The sequence below is a fragment of the Artemia sp. Qi Xiang Cuo genome, chromosome 16, assembly GCF_049724085.1.
Source record: "Artemia sp. Qi Xiang Cuo chromosome 16, ASM4972408v1, whole genome shotgun sequence".
In the NCBI taxonomy this organism is placed as follows: Eukaryota; Metazoa; Arthropoda; class Branchiopoda; order Anostraca; family Artemiidae; genus Artemia; species Artemia sp. Qi Xiang Cuo.
In genome coordinates this window covers 39,598,559-39,611,133 of record NC_142809.1, presented here as the reverse complement: position 1 = coordinate 39,611,133, position 12,575 = coordinate 39,598,559, and the positions used below count along the sequence as shown (strand labels likewise).

Here is a 12,575-nt window from a genome sequence, read left to right as displayed (position 1 = left end):
AAGGGATTGGAGGGCAACTAGCCCCCTCTCACGCCCATTTTTTCCCCAAACACATCCACTCAAAATTATTAGATAGCCATTTTATTCAATGTAGTTTTAAGTTCTGTAAATTAGTCTTGGAGGATGACAACCCCCTAACAGCCCTCAGGGCAAAGGTTGTAAGTTATTCCCTGGGGGCATATAAGGTTTTTATATAAAGTTTTGTCGTAGAAAATTCAGAAAGCGATCGTTGGATTGGAAATTGAAACGACTAGTAGCTTTTTTAATAGTTAAAAGTGATGGGAAGACAACTAACACCCCTTCAATGACCACCTTTTCCCCAAGCATATACAATCAAAATTTTGAGATACCCACTTTGTTCTATGCAGTTTAAAGTTCAGGAAATTATACATTTCAGCAGGACACTCCCCCCAGAGTCTTCAGTGCAAGGGTTATAAGTTATGCTCTGGGGGTATATAAGTTTTATTTTAATCTTTGTTGTAAAAACTTGAAAAAGGGCTCATTCAATTGGGAATTCAAAGGTCTAGTGCCCTTTTTAATAGTCAAAATTGATTTGAGGGCAACTAACCCCTGTCTCTTGCCCACCTTTTCCCCAAACACATCCAATCAAAATTTTTAGATAGCCATTTTGTTCAGCGTTGTTGATTTCAAGATAGAAATTATGTTTTTGAGGAGGACACTCCCCCACAGCCCTCAGGGCAGGGGTTATAAGTTGTGCCCTGGGGGCATAACACTCACGCCCACCATTTTCCCAAACACATTCAATCAAAGTTTAGAGATAGCCATTTTGTTCAATGTAGTAGAAAGTTTTGGAAATTATGTATTTGAGGATGACAAACCCCCAAGAGCCCCCAGGACAAAGGTTGTAAGTTATGCCCTGGGGGCATATAAGGTTCTTATAGATAGTTTTCGTGAAAACTTTAAAAGGTACTCATTCAATTGGAAATTGAGAGGGCTAGTGCCCTTTTTAATAGTTGAAAGTGATTGGGGGGTAACTCCCCCCCCCCCACTCTCATACACAAGCACACATACACACAAACACACACACGCACACACACACGCACAAACACACACACACAAACATGGGACCCCCCCAGAAAATAAGTGAGAGATATATGCAATGGTACTCCCCATAGTGTAAAGACCTAGGTGTTGGGGAGGGGGCAGCCCCCATCTTTATCACGATTTTGAATTATTTTTTTTGTTAAAAGTGCCATTTTGCTGGTTCTAATGTTCTTCTCATCAAAAGATTGTTTAATGGCAGAGAGAGCTACTTACAATTGGAACATTACTTATTTCAGAGTCCATATTGAAACTGATATAATTACACCATTCACATTATACCTTTATACGAATTGTTTTAATTCTAAAAGACATGTCAAGGTGTATAGTTAAAGGTGTGAAAGGCTATCAACCTGTTATGATCATTTTGACAATTAGCTATGATTTTCTATGGATTAAAGCTAATCAGGTGTAAAACAATTAAAAAACAGTTTCGCCTATTGTATCATATATGAAACGGATATTGTTTTGACTTGCATTGCATAATATCATCATAAAAAATGAACACATTAAATCTAAATCAATTCCTCTCATCAGAAGATCATAAGCACTTATCACAATTTAAAAGGGGACCCCCCCCCCCACCAAAAAAAAATATTTAGCAATTGGGTAGTCTCCAATCACTTTCGGCTTATAAAAACAAGACTAGAAATACCTAGATATTATCAAACAATTTCAACCTCCATTGTGTCAGGGTTTTTTAGAGGATCTTTTATGAGAAGAAAGTATTTGCATAGAGGAAAGGGGGGGGGAGCAAGATTTACACATATATTTTTCTTTTCCACTTCCCTTAGAACTTCTGAATTAAACTAAAAAATAACATGACTCAAAGAAGATTTTAAAATTTTGAAAACCACAATTTCCGTGAGGGGGTGTGTTTTCCAGGTGATGGGGTTGGAGGGTGGGGGCTATGGGGGGGGGGGTAAAACATTTGGGGGGGGGTTCTTGCGGTTGGGGTAGGGGACCTTACAACACTTTTCAAATGGTAGTTGTGTATTATACCGAACACAGTTGAGAATCACCCAAATAAAAAAAATATGTATCTCTGAATAGGAGTTAGCATCCCCTCAGATGGTTTACCATTTTCGTTTCTGTCAACTCCTATAATCATACCATAATGAAGAATCATGTCCAACATTAAAACATCCATAACAGTTCAAATAACTCATCATCAGAGTTTTTATACCTGTGTTCAAGGTTAAACATAAAACAACCACGCCTACAAATATTGCTTAACAGACAGAATTTGATAGCCATTAACTTCATTCAACCATATTATGAAAAGAACCATCGATGTGTACATGCTATATGAACAGCCACGACTCTATCAGAAACATTGAATTTAATAACAAAATCACTGTTTCATGAACAAAATGAATTTTCATGGTATTCTGATTATAATTACAACATAAAAAACCAAGCCAAGACATGACTTTTTTAGGCGTGGTGATTTTTTTATGATACATGTTAATGCCCTGTTGGAATGACTATCCCATTGAATGGTATGAGTACTACCCGCCTGTATATATTAATATAAAAAAGGGTACTGTCTGTTACCTTTAATTGACACAGTAATGTCCTATTACCCCTCTCTCTTTAATTGACACAGTAATGTTCTATTACCCCTCTCTGTTTAATTGACACAGTAATGTCCTATTACCCCACTCTCTTAGATTGACCTATCACTACTAACGGGTTTACTTTGAAAACATTCATTCATAAGTACCTGGCAGATTCACACTCAAACGAATTGGTGTGATGAAAGCGATATTGACATCCTGACCTAACGTTGCGCTCGAGTGACAATGGTGCCCTTTGTCCAGTGCCCAAGTTAAGATTAAAAGGCCAAATCATAATAAAAGCTATCAATTTGGTACGTTCAAGGAGGAGTCTTTGACAGTTTTATGACGTCAGGGTACTAGCTGTAGCAACGTTCTTACGTATCTACAGTGGTTTAAAAAATTTGGTCCCCACATAAATGATTATCAAAAATATGCACAAATATATCAAGTGTAACATTTGAAATATTATAACACTTTTTTCAAAGCTTTGAAGAAAAGCAAAAAAGGCTAAATACCCCTAACCACTCTTGAAAGGAATTTTAAAAAACACTCTTTGGAGATTTCCATGGACATGACCATAGCAGACGCTTTGAGTCTGGGTGGGAATCAAAGAGGAGTCTTTGAGTATTTTGACCACAGGTGACTTATTCTTGCAACTTTCTTAAATTTGGTAATTTTTGTGAGCCTTTGGAAATCAAAGCTTAATCTCAATAACCTGATACTAAGTGTCCTAACATTTTGCTTGGATTAAAAGTGACGAACTAGGATGAAAATCTCAACATCTTCCTGGAGCTACTTCAGTCTGCATCTTATTTCATTTAATTACATTTAAAACGGATGACCTTTTCATTTTTTATCTAAGAAAATAGCTGGCACTTCATTCTTCTTCTTACCGAATAAACCATTAGGTGTTTTTTGTTTCATTGTAATTGAAGTGTTCTAATGTGAAGTGTTTGTCATATATTTTTCAATTTGATAAATTTACTCCTTTTAGAGGCAGTTTATAATTTGATTGATATTAGATATTTATCGGTTTATAATTTGGAATAAATCCCCAAAAGAAAAAATGAATAATATCCAAAAGAGCAGCCAAAAGCAATAAACAGCAGCATTTCAACCATAGCCCACATGACATTTATTCTTTAAAGAAGCAAAAAAAATTTAAAATTTATTTTTTTAAATTGTTATTAAAACCAGTTTAATAAAATAAGTATTTTTATGAATTCAAAATAGCAAAAAAAAACAGTAAATATAAAAGTTGCTAAATTACACTTTTTTAAAGGTGAAAAACCAGATATAGGCAAAGGTCATTATGAAAAATTTAAGCTTTTAAGTTCAAAGTTATATTCAAAGTTTTTACCCAGATAACTGACGCATTTTGATATACGGTATTTGAATTTTTTTATGCAGTAATGCTCGATGAAAAAAACTACTAATTTTGATAATTATTTATGTTAAGGATACATAGCTAATAGGTACTTCAACTATTATGCAAGGGTTCTGAAACGACACAGCCATTTCGTTTCTACCAGATTTCTGCTTCTCTTGATGAATAACGAAGAAGACCAGTTTCCAGCCAGCAACTTGTGAATTTTTGAACTCGTGAATAGGCTCGAATCTGTTGTAAATTTAAGCTGTGATTTGAGAAAGACTGATGAAAACATTAATGTCTGCGGGCAACATTGATTGCGCAGGCGGCGCACCGCCGACATCTTTCCGGTGGTGCGGCGCGCTGTTTTTGGCCACGCCACCACCGGTCTTCCCTCATCGGCGTGGTGCCGGGGTCTAGCTGTTATCCATACCCTATAAGAATCCAACAATTTAAAAACATAAAAATAGAAAAATATATAGATTTTTTAAATTCGGCCAATTAATGTTTAAGGCTTTTTTTTTATTTATATTACTTTTCATTGTTTCAAATTCCTCATTTCTTATGTTTCAGACCTTTTTCAAAAAAAGTCGACCAGGTATGATTTTAGATTTTTTTTTCTATTTCCTGAGAATTGCAATTGCTGTGGGGACATTCACCTTTATACTATAAACATTAATAATTTTACTGCCAAAAGCAGTAGTGCTATTACTACTAGTAGTAGTAGTATCACAAGTAATAGTAGTAGTAGTATATGCATAGTTGTTTTGAAAATGGAAGCTGCTAAGTCCTAAAGAGGTTGTTACAGTATTAATAATAGAATTCTAATTTCTGTTTTTTTTAAAAATTAACAATATAGTTATAATATTTGTAGTATTTTTTCATAAGAACATTTTGACATAATTTAACTTGATCAGATCATGTTAAGACCGTCCGGATTAATATTGAAGGATATATGAAAATTTCTACCTCTTGACTCATTTTTAGATTAACGTCTTAGCTAACAGGGATTGGAGTGAATGGGTTGCCAAATACTTTGTCATGGACACAGATGTAAACATTGACAAGACACTACCAGTCATTCCAAAAGGAGCCTCTGAGGGCAACAAGCAACTGTTAGGAAGAGAAATTCTCGATCCAAGTTATTTGCCATCTGCCATGCCACCTTCCAGTAAGCTATTTTTTTTTCCCACAATTTGCAACCCAATATGGCAGTGTCACTAGATAAATTTGTAGTTGTGGGACTTTTTACTCTCACGAAAAGTAGGCTTGGGCTAGCTGAGTGAAACTTTTAGGACTGAATTCAGGGTCTAAAACACAAGCTGGGATGTTGTGCAACGCTATAATCTCTTTTTTTCATTTTGGTTGTGACTCATAATATTGAATAGATTTATCGAAATTATGGCAAAAGTTGAGCCCTCCTTAATTCTGTGTTTTTAACTGTTTTAGATGGATTTTAGCCCTATTATGGTTTTTTTCTTAAAATTAAGATTTTTAAATCTGTATAAAATTTTTAATCAGTAGTAAGTAAATATATGAGTCTAAACCACGGTTAGCTATTATAATTTTAGCATAAATCATATATACATTATCATAGTTTAAATTATGTAAGTCCATTATTTAAAAATGTCAATGACTCTTGCAAAGTGAACAAATTTAAGGTAGAGCTGTGAAATATTGTCACAGGGCAAGAGTAACAGCTGTCTAGGATGAAGCATAAAACAGAGGGCCTTTTCAAATTGCTAATTTGATGCTCTTTTTCGTGGTTAAAGTTGCATTATTGACAATGACCACCACCTCATCCACTGATGGTCCCATATAGAGCCTTAGGATAGCATATATATATCGAACTATAAGAAAACTTTTGGCTGGTCAGTCAGGAGGTCCAAAGGCCAAGGCAAGGCATGCGGCATCAGAAAGTTTATGAAGCTGGCTTTCTGCAATTTTCTGTAAATCCCATGTCTCCGGTGTTTTATGAATTCGATTCCCTCCGAGAATATTCTTAAGCATTAGATACTTTTTCCCCATCCACAGAAAAGATCTGAAGGTTCATAAGTCTGTGCTTTAAAATAAGATTCCTTCTTACTCTTTACCGTTAACCTTAATTTACTGATATTCATTAGAATTATATTACTTTTCCTCTTATTTTAACTGTTATGGAGAGTTTTTTTTTGCATAATCTAATACTGGAATCCAATTCAGGCCCTTTTGGTGGGTTGCTGCAGCGGAGATCAAACTCCAAGTCGTGTATAACCAAATAGATATATTTTACTGCGCCACTACATGCCTAAAAAAGAAAATACCATACTATTCAACCCTCCTAGCTTGTCTGGGTAAACCAGCCACATTTCTAGTGGTGTATTTGGTCACTAAGAGATAGACGGGACCAACCGTGACTGGAGTAAAAAATGTTGAAGAGCATCCATGTTTGAGAGCAAAACAGACAAAATGTTCTGACAACAGACAAATGTAGGCTACAATACAGTAGAAGGAACCCAAGTTAGTTAAATGCCGTTTCAATCTTTATAAATATTTTCTAAATCTAATGGCTTATTTTTCTTATTTTATCTTTTCTAATCTTCTATGCATGACATTCTCATCAAGTTTAATTGGATAACTATTACAAATAAAATATCTCAAAAAAAATTTAGTTCAGATGCTACATGACTGTGTGAGCAGACTTTTTGAACTTTTCAAATTAAAAAGATTACCATCTGTATTTTCACAGAAGTTGTGTTATTTGACGAGAGATGCAGATAACGATCAATGTGTTAGGGTTTCCTGTAGATTGAAAATTCCAGGGTAGGAGTTATACTTAGAATTAAAATAAATAAAAAAGAAGATTCACTGAATCTTCAAGCTCTAAAGTAAATTGAAGATTTGAATTGAAAGTGTTCAAATGTACCAAAAAAATGTTCAGAGAATCCTGCTTAGATGCTTCCAAAAGGCATCTAAGCAGGTTTCCAAACAGACAAGAATGTTTAGAGAACAATGCTCCCAAACAGACAAAATATCTTCAACAAAACGGAACCAGAAAGATTCCTTTGAGGAAAAAGCACTCAAAGCATAATTTTTTATGAAATCTAATAAAAAAAAGTTTTAAAATCCCCTAAATTTGGTTTAAACATCACAATTTTTCCGATCATTTCTATACTTTGTCCATTAGGTCTTTATATTCATCCTTGATGTTTTAGAACGTATAAAACTTGTCCAACCAGCTCAACAAAAGTCATCTTCTAAAAAAGACAGAAAGAAATTCAGAGAGAGAATCAAGACGTACAGCGAAGGTGAATGGCAGGAGTTGCCCGACGAGGTATCCCCCAACCATCTAGCAAGGTTTGGATGGGTGAATAATGAAAATAATATTATTTGCCAAAACTGTGACAATCGGCTTCTTATTGCAATAGGTATGAATTTGCACACGTATTTTCTGTAATGGTTTTTTTTTTCTATTAAAATACAGTCAATTTCAATCATAGGCGTACAAAGCGAAGTTCAGTTACAATTCAGAAGGCGTACAATTCAACCCAGTTCAGTTAATTAAAAGAATTATTCAATTCCTGAGCTCCCCTCTTCAAATCTGTTAAATTCTTGATCAATAGGAGTAGTGTCCTTTCAAAATACCTAAAGTAAATACTTGTCATGGCGAAAAAACTTGTGTGGAGACCTGGGCTGTAAACTTCCTTCCAGTGACCAGAGCTGCTGTTTTATATTCTAAAAAAGGGTGTTTTGTATTTTTAACCGGGCACATTTGTATCTTTTAGTTTGTTCTGTCGAGCTTTTTTCAGGGTCGAATCTGTTGGGCAAGTAGTTACAGAAAATAGAAGGAAGGCTCAGTCAAAGAAATTTTTTCAGTCGAGCCAGTCCTGTTCAAGCCAACCTGTTGCCAAGACCAACTATGATTTGAAATTTGTTTTTCACTATTAAACAATTTTGAACAATAGAGTATATGATATGTATTCAGAATACTGAAATGAAATTTGCCTCGATTCAGAAAAGAATTTTACCCCAGAGCCATAGTTAGGTTTTCTCTCGGGGGGGGGGGCATATAGATTTTGCTGCTCCCTGAAACATAATCAGTTCTATGACTACTAATAAAAATTCGCCGCAGCACCAAGCCACATGAGGCCTACACAACTACGCACGCTCTTATTCCATCCTAATTTATTCAAAGTCTCACTCTTTACACTTTTACAGGAAGTTCCCATTTCCCTTAAATCTTTCTTTAGGAAATCCTCCCATCACAACCGAAGACGACCTGCTTTCAGTTTAGCCTTCGACGGTTGGCCAATAAGGACAATCTGTGGCAATCTGTCATCCTTTATCTGTAGAACGCTTGCTCATAATCTATAAGACTGATAATTGAAAGTGTTTGATAGCTCAGGTACTACTTCATTATTAACCTAAGAGGGAAAATTTTGTCAACATATCTTCTACCCTTTCTATATCCGTTCTGTTCTTCTCTCAAAACTTTGTCTATAGCATCTCTCAGTCTAAAAAGTATCATCATGTTAAGTAATTTGCTACCTACAGAGATCAGGCTGATGCCTCTATAATTACCACACTCAGTCTTATCATCTTTATTATAAAGTGGTTTTATTAAGGTTTTCCTAAAATCACTTGGTACTTTTCTTTTCATCTTCATTAACTTATTTCTAACCTCATATCCACCATATTTAAGAAACTCATTTACCAAACTATCAGCACCTGAGGCTTTATTATTTTTTAATCCTTTTAATACTGCTGCTAATTCTTCCTCACAAAATAAATCTTCCTTCAAATTGAAGGTATTACAAGTTTTTAATTCTCCTAAATATCTCAATATCTATCTACAATATATAATTTCCGATCTTGCGAAAGGCTCGTATTTTTCTAATGTTATTTTAATAGAATAGCACGATTTGTTTTTCACTTTCTGCTTAACACATTTGTATTTGTGAGCATACTACTAAAACTATTTACAGCGTAACATTTGCCTTAGGCATACAAATGCAACCTGACTGTAAAGCATCTCACCAGTTTATATATGGCTGGCTTGACTAGAATTGATATTGACTGGAAAGCAAGCCACCTGTTGATATTCTAGTTGATTGAGTAGCCAGTATTTTGAAAAAAAGACAAAAAAAAACAAAAACAAAAACGTTAGAATGGTAAACAGACATTCCATTTTAGGAACCATAGAAGATCCATCAAAAATGATTAGTGGGCACTCTGAAAAATGTCCATATCGGGAAAACAGGCTACCCTATTCTGTCCTGTTCATGCAAGTCCCTAAACCTCAACTAATCATTGCGGAAATAAAGAAATCAATGCGTGGCAGATCAAAGAAGACTGAATGTCAAGCTCCAGTGAGTTTGACAGCTGAATTTTCCAATACAATGGTACGTACCTAAGTAATTCGCTACCTGTAGAGTTTAGCTCTTGCCATTGTATTTATGTTACTTCTCTCTCTCTTTCTTCCTCCCTCTCTGTCTCTTTCTATCTCTCTCCCTGTCTCTATCTCTCTGTCTCTCTCTCTCTCTCTCTCTCTCTCTCTCTCTCTCTCTCTCCCTCTCTCTCTCTTTCTTTTTCTCTCCCTCTATCGCTCTCTTTATCTTTCTATCTCTCTCTCTCTCTCTCTCTCTCTCTCTCTCTCTCTCTCTCTCTCTCTCTCTCTCTCTCTCTCTCTCTCTCTCTCTCTCTCTCTCTCTCTTTCAGCTAATGCCACTGTATTCATGTTCATTCTTTCTTTCATTCTTCCTCCCTTTCTGTCTCTCTCTCCCTGTCTCTCTGTCTCTCTCTTTCTTCCTCCCTCTCTGTCTCTTTGTTTCTCTCTATCTGTCTCTCTCTGTCTGTCCTTCTCTGTCTCTGTCTCTCTGTCTCTGTCGCTTTCTCTGCTCTCTCTCTCTCTGTCTCTGTCTGTTTGTCTCTCTCTCTCTTTCTCTCTCTTTCTCTCTCTCTCTCTCTCTATCTCTCTATCTCTCTCTCTCTCTCTCTCTGTCTCTCTCTCTCTGTCTCTCTATCTCTCTCTCTCTCTCTCTCTGTCTCTCTGTGTCTCTCTTTTTCTCTCTCCCTCTCTGTCTCTTTGTTTCTCTCTATCTGTCTCTCTCTGTCTGCCCTTCTCTCTCTCTGTCTCTCTGTCTCTGTTGCTTTCTCTGTCTCTCTCTCTCTCTCTGTCTGTTTCTCTCTCTCTCTCTCTCTCTATCTCTCTCTCTCTCTCTCTTTGTATGTCTCTGTATGTCCCTCTCTCTCTGTCTCTCTCTCTCTCTCTGTCCCTCTCTCTCTCTGTCTCTCTCTCTCTCTCTCTCTCTCTCTCTGTCTCTCTCTCTGTCTCTCTCTCTCTCTCTCTCTCTCTCTCTCTCTCTCTCTCTCTCTCTTCTCTCTCTCTTCCTCTCTCTCTCTCTCTCTCTTCCTCTCTCTCTTCCCCTCTCTCTTCCCCTCTCTCTTCCTCTCTCTCTCTCTCTCTCTCTCTCTCTCTCTCTCTCTCTCTCTCTCTCCCTCTCACTCTCTCTCTCTCTCACACTAACACTCTCGTCTCTCTCTCTGTTCGCGAAAACAGTTATTATTTTCTTTGTATAGAGGGAACATGATCTCCTCATTGATTGGATATTAAGAAAGATAGACCAAAAAGAATCACCTTGGTGCGCAAATTATGTCAAGTTGATTTTGTGTGGATGGTACAACATCCAATGCCAAGAGTGTTTTAAAAATTTACCCGATGACAACATTAGTGCTTTAAATTGCCACTCTAAATGGTGTCCCTGGGTGTTCCGGGGACTTCAAGGGACCGTGGTTCCAAGCTGGAAGAAACAAATTAATATTCTTTATGAGGCCATGGATATGGAATTGGACGAAGAACGTCTTTCACTATTGTAAGTTATTTCGTATTCTTTATTATTTCGTAAATTATCCTATCATTCGTAGTTGCAGAAAATCAAAGCATGATATAAAATTAAAAGAATTAAAAAACATATTCAAACCCATTATTGAACTTTTTATGTTTCTTTTGGTTATTAATTCAGCAATATATTATAATGCTGAATTTTTCCTTAGTGAATAAAAACAGGCTTTCTTTCATTTTTAATGTAGAAAAAGCTTTTATATTCTTTTCTTTTTCATGATTCTCAAAAAGCACAATTGAATTATTATATGGTAAAATTTTAAAATGCTGAAAAAAATTAACTATAAACAGAACAAATATGTGCCCGGAAAAACGTTGGTAGGCGGATTTTGATCCATCGTTCGGAATAATTACATTAAATTTTTGCTGAATTGCATTGCATAATAAGTTAGAGAAATGTATTCTTCTTTATTTAAACCGTCCAAATGTTACTACCTGCTTCTGTTTTGACGGCGAAAATAGAATCGTTAGCTAACGATTTGTATAAATGTAATAATTGGGAGCGACAGATGTGAATAAAAATTTCTTAGTTTTACAGGGTGATTCATTAAGAACAATTTTTAAAAATACTAAATAAATCCATACTATTGGCCCAATAGTATGGATTTATTTATTATTTTTAAATAGTAACGAAAATTTAATAAAGAATATAAATTCTTTGTAGAGGACTTACTTGGAAGAGACGCTGGGTAAGGAAGAAAGCTTTTTAGAATACGAAGCACCTTATTTTATTTTCTTTAGAGTGAAATAAAAGTGGATCTGAAAGTAATTAATTAAATAATTGGATATCAGTTTAGGTAAGAATAAACGAGAGTAAAATAGTAGAACGCTTAGCTTCTAGAGGCAAAACGAATTTCATACGGTGAATAATACCCGTGTTCTTTCCAAGCTTCAATCTTGCACATTTAAAATGTTGCTTCCAACTTGAATTCGAGTCAAACAGTATAGCTTGGTAACAAAAACTAGGTGACTATTCCTAGGTAGCTAGGTGATATATCTCTACTTGGAAAAGAAGACTATCAGCTTCAGACTTGGAAGGGATCGTGATGTACGTGAACATAATATAAATTTAGTTTTTGAAGCATTCAAAGCTAGCTTATTTCCTTAAACCATGCTACTTGTCTATCAAATGCAAGAGTTATACTATGTCAACGCTAACTTCAACTCCAGAAACAATAAAAGCTGTGTCGTCAGCGAATAGTGCAGTCAGCGCTAGGTCCGCAATTGAATTACTAATATCATTAGCTAAAAACAACAGATGGCCTAGAATTGAACTTTGGGGTACCCCAAGATTATTTCACGGATATAAAGACAATTATTGAACATTGCCCCCGTTCATGCACTGAACTCTATCACTTGAATACAACATTATTAACGCATTAGCCTGATCATGTATGCCGCAGTTTGATAATTTTTAATTTAGAATTATGTGACCTTTAGTGTCAAACGCTTTTCACATATCCACAAATTTAGTAGTAAGAATTTCATTCCAAATAATCATATATATTTTGGGTTACTGCCAAAATAGCAAGCTCTATGGAATGGTCTTTGCGAAACCCGAATTGGGACTTACCAAAAAAAACTATTCTCTTCAAGAAAATTAAGAATTCATGCATACATGCAATGTTCAATGATATTTTCAAAATCAGATAGGATAGATATAGGCCTATAGTTAGACGGGTCACTCGTATTGCCCCGTTTA

The 12,575-nt window shown here is 35.6% G+C and overlaps 1 protein-coding gene across 1 annotated transcript; it reads left to right on the top strand.

The window, feature by feature from the left end:
• The first annotated feature begins 9,169 nt into the window (after positions 1-9,169).
• On the top strand, positions 9,170-11,337 carry LOC148942891 (uncharacterized). Its single transcript, XM_089102552.1, has 2 exons — positions 9,170-9,374; positions 10,552-11,337. The coding sequence occupies exons 1-2, from the start codon at positions 9,189-9,191 to the stop codon at positions 10,846-10,848; spliced, it is 483 nt and encodes a 160-aa protein (XP_088958678.1). The 5' UTR covers positions 9,170-9,188; the 3' UTR covers positions 10,849-11,337.
• Positions 11,338-12,575: the final 1,238 nt, after the last annotated feature.